At 40.8% G+C, this 5,000-nt stretch overlaps 1 protein-coding gene across 1 annotated transcript in view; it reads left to right on the forward strand.

Annotated features, from left to right (window-relative positions):
- LOC118782208 (anillin-like) overlaps window positions 1-2,233 on the forward strand; it is a 23,103-nt gene extending 20,870 nt beyond the window's left edge. The window contains exon 22 of the mRNA XM_036535510.1: window positions 2,101-2,233. Within this exon, the coding sequence (XP_036391403.1) occupies window positions 2,101-2,233 (133 nt within the window). The remainder of the gene's footprint in view (window positions 1-2,100) is intronic.
- Window positions 2,234-5,000: the final 2,767 nt, after the last annotated feature.

Here is a 5,000-nt window from a genome sequence, read left to right on the forward strand (position 1 = left end):
ATTTTTTCTTTATTATTATTTCTTTTTTATTCATTTATCATATTCCAGATATTATACAGTGATATTTTTCTTGTATTGTATTTCTTTATTTCTTTATCATATTCCCATATATTATATAGTCACATATTTCCTGTATTATATTTCTTTATTTTTATCATTTCTATACTTATTACTATTTCTCTCTTATTCCTTTATCATATTCCCATATATTATATAGTCATATTTCTTCCCATATATTATACAGTCATATTTTTTCTGTATTATATTTCTTTATTTTTATCATTTCTTTCTTCTTTCTCACATCTCCATATATTATATAGTCATATATTACCTGTATTATATTTCTGTACTTATTACTATTTATCTCTTAATCCTTTATCATATTCCCATATATTATATAGTCATATTTTTTCCCATGTATTATAGTCATATTTTTTCTGTATTATATTTCTTTATTATTTCTTTCTTATTCATTTATCATATTCCAGATATTATATAGTCATATGTTTCCTGTATTATATTTCTGTACATATTTCTTTAGCATATTCCCATTTTTTATTTAGTCATATAGTTATATAGTCACTTCCTGTGTTCCACTTCCTCGTTCCGTCTCTCTCAGTACTCACTTCCTGTGTTCCGTCTCTCTCTCAGTACTCACTTCCTGTGTTCCGTCTCTCTCTCAGTACTCACTTCCTGTGTTCCGTCTCTCTCAGTACTCACTTCCTGCGTTCCGTCTCTCTCAGTACTCACTTCCTGTGTCCCGCTTCCTCGTTACGTCTCTCTCTCAGTACTCACTTCCTGTGCTCCGTCTCTCTCTCAGTACTCACTTCCTGTGTCCCGTCTCTCTCTCAGTACTCACTTCCTGTGTCCCGCTTCCTCATTACGTCTCTCTCTCAGTACTCACTTCCTGTGTTCCGTTTTTCTCTCAGTACTCACTTCCTGTGTTCCGTCTCTCTCTCAGTACTCACTTCCTGTGTTCCGTCTCTCTCTCAGTACTCACTTCCTGTGTTCCGTCTCTCTCTCAGTACTCACTTCCTGTGTCCCGCTTCCTCATTACGTCTCTCTCTCAGTACTCACTTCCTGTGTTCCGTTTTTCTCTCAGTACTCACTTCCTGTGTTCCGTCTCTCTCTCAGTACTCACTTCCTGTGTTCCGTCTCTCTCTCAGTACTCACTTCCTGTGTTCCGTCTCTCTCAGTACTCACTTCCTGCGTTCCGTCTCTCTCTCAGTACTCACTTCCTGCGTTCCGTCTCTCTCAGTACTCACTTCCTGCGTTCCGTCTCTCTCTCAGTACTCACTTCCTGCGCTCCGTCTCTCTCTCAGTACTCACTTCCTGTGTTCCGTCTCTCTCTCAGTACTCACTTCCTGTGTTCCGTCTCTCTCTCAGTACTCACTTCCTGTGTTCCGTCTCTCTCTCAGTACTCACTTCCTGTGTTCCGTCTCTCTCAGTACTCACTTCCTGTGTCCCGCTTCCTCGTTACGTCTCTCTCTCAGTACTCACTTCCTGTGCTCCGTCTCTCTCTCAGTACTCACTTCCTGTGTTCCGTCTCTCTCTCAGTACTCACTTCCTGTGTCCCGTCTCTCTCTCAGTACTCACTTCCTGTGTCCCGCTTCCTCATTACGTCTCTCTCTCAGTACTCACTTCCTGTGTTCCGTCTCTCTCTCAGTACTCACTTCCTGTGTTCCGTCTCTCTCTCAGTACTCACTTCCTGTGTTCCGTCTCTCTCTCAGTACTCACTTCCTGCGTTCCGTCTCTCTCTCAGTACTCACTTCCTGCGCTCCGTCTCTCTCTCAGTACTCACTTCCTGTGCTCCGTCTCTCTCTCAGTACTCACTTCCTGTGTCCCGTCTCTCTCTCAGTACTCACTTCCTGTGTCCCGCTTCCTCATTACGTCTCTCTCTCAGTACTCACTTCCTGTGTTCCGTCTCTCTCTCAGTACTCACTTCCTGTGTTCCGTCTCTCTCTCAGTACTCACTTCCTGTGTTCCGTCTCTCTCAGTATTCACTTCCTGTGTTCCCGCTTCCTCATTCCGTCTCTCTCTGTACTCACTTCCTGCATTCCGCGTACTCACTTCCCGCCCGCCCTCCGATTGGCCCTCCAGGCGCTGGTTCTCGGCCGACACCCGCGAGGAGAGGGCCGAGTGGCTGCAGAAGCTGGGCCAGGCACTGCTGGACCTCCGGACCTGGGCGGGGCCCGACCCCGCCCCCGGCCCCGCCCCCCGCGGCGACCCCTGACTTCCGACCCCATGACCCCCTGACCCCTTTCTGGGGTCCAAATTTCACCCCACACTGGCCCCAGGGATGGACTGTGTGTACTACGCTACTTTTGGACTATACTACTGTACTACTACAGATATACTCTCTGCTATAGTACTACAGATCTACTACAAAAATACGCTGTAATACTACAAACATACTCTGTATTACGCTAGGTTAATACTACAATACTGTACTACTGTAATACTATAGATATACTCTCTGCTCTACTACAATACTTCTACAAAAATACTCTCTGATCGAGTACTGTAAAACTACAAACATACTCTATTATGCTAAATTAATACTACAGCTATACTCTCTGGTATACTGCTATAATACTGCAGATGTACTCTTTGCTATACTTCCATGATACTACTTAAATACTACCATAATACTACAGAAATACTCTCTGATACAGTTCTGCAAAACTACAAACATACTCTGCTACATTACTGGGATAGTACAGGTATACTCTTTGCAGTACTACTATAATACAGTATTGTTTCAGAGTATTTCTATAGTAAGACTACAAACGTACTCTCGGCTACGCTACATTAATACTACAGAGATACTGTGCTGTACTAGTATAATACTACAGATATACTCTGATACAGTACTGTAAGACTACAAACATACTGTATGTGTCACTGAATTAATACTGCAGATATACTCTCTCCTATACTACTGTAATACTACAGAGATACTCTGGTACAGTTCTGCACAACTACAAACATACTCTCTGTGTCACTAAATTAATACTACAGATATACTCTGCTATACAAATATACTACAGAAATACTCACTGAAAGAGAATACGCTTGTAGTTTTACTGTGCTGTATGAGAGGGTTTAACTAGTGTTATAGTAGTATAACAGGGAGTATATCTGTAGTATTGATGTGTTATAGAGAGTATGTTTGTAATTTTACAGTACTATTACTAATATGACAGATTTACCGTTTCCTATACTACTTTAATACTACAGAAATACTCTGACAAAGTGCTGTAAGTACTACAAATATACTCTCTGCTACACTACTGGAATAATACAGAGATACTCTCTGCTATACTAGTAGAATACTACAGAAATACTCTGATACTGGTATTGTAAAACTACAAACATACTATTACACTAAATTAATACTACAGATATACTCTCTGCTACGCTACTGGACTACTGCCGATATGATGTCTGCTAGGTTACTTTAATACTACAGATATGCTCTCTGCTGTACTACAAGGATACTTCAGAAATACTCTCTGATATATACTATATTAATACTACAGAAATACTCTGTGATACTGGTACTGTAAAACTACAAAAATACTCTCGGCTACACTAGACTGGAAGACTACTAACATACTCTATTACACACTGTTAATGCTACAGATATACTCTCTGCTATATGGCATTAAAACTATAGACATACTCTGAGCTATGCTACATTAACACCGCAGACATACTCTTAGCTATCGTAAGCCGTATCTCCCATTAATACTCCAGATCTATAACTCCATTCTTACTACTCAGATACTATAACTCAAACTACACTGACAGTACAACAACCAGGCAAATGGACCAATCCGGTGCCTCAGAACCGGGTCAGGATACATTGGGGGGGTTACCCAGAAGCCCCTGGGGCAGGGTTCTAGTGTAGTGTTTGGAGTGTTAACTTCAGAGATGAGACCTCAAGAGTTACTATCAAGCACAGGGTTACTACAGAGTTACTATAAGCAAGGGGCTCTGTGTGGCTAACTCTGTTTTATTCGCGAGCTTAGCATATCTTAGCATAAGATTGCCGCCTTCGCTAAGCTATGGACGCTAATCGTTGCCTTCTGTGTACTTTGGTAAAGGGAATATTAGTATGAAAGTGCAAGTTTATCAGTTATGAAGAATGTTTGCATGGATTCGTATTTTAACTAGGTAGCTAGGTTTATTTTATCGTTTTAAAGTAGCTTCTATTTTTGGCATTAGCCTTTAGCTGTTAGCTTTTTAGCTTTCAAACCAAGGCTACAGTCCGAAGGGGCCGTATAAAACTTAAGCTATTGTCCAAGCGGAACAGCTATTCAACACTAACCCCTCCCCCTTCGGCCGAACAGCCAATTAAACGAGCCTCACCCAGTCTCTAACCAATCACATTAGCCCACACTATAGCCTAGCCCTCAGATAATTAGCTTTAAGCTATTTTTAATCATACTTTTTTTTCATTTTTCCTCTCATTTCTCCCGTAAATCGTGAATAAACCGGGCCTTTGAGTTCTCTGCTAACGACATTAAGTCAGAAATATCAGTTATGAAATATGAAAATATGAAAGCGAAGCTATTTTCACGTTTTTACGGATGTGTTTTGATCGAACCCGGTACAGACTTTCAATTAAAAATCAATAATCGACAAATTATTGGATATTTAAATCGACATTTAGTTGGTAATATTTGGGAAATAATATTTAGCAAGGTTATGGGTTCATAAAATTGGGCGTGAACCCAGATTAGGGGGTGATTGAAGCCTGGTTTTAGGAGAACTGGCTGGGTGACTGATCTCAGAACAGTCCGGGCTGCTGGTTTTCTCTCTCTTTTCTCTTTTTCTCTTTCTATCTATTCTATCTCTCCTTCACTGCTGTTGTTGGTGTAAATACATATACATTCTATGCAAAAAAATCCCGGATATCGCGGGAAAAATAAACTCTCTTTGTCTCTGGACGTGTTTGTGGGCTGTGATCTTTCGTTACCGGTGCGATCTGTGTC

Source organism: Megalops cyprinoides, chromosome 8, assembly GCF_013368585.1.
Source record: "Megalops cyprinoides isolate fMegCyp1 chromosome 8, fMegCyp1.pri, whole genome shotgun sequence".
Lineage (NCBI taxonomy): Eukaryota > Metazoa > Chordata > Actinopteri > Elopiformes > Megalopidae > Megalops > Megalops cyprinoides.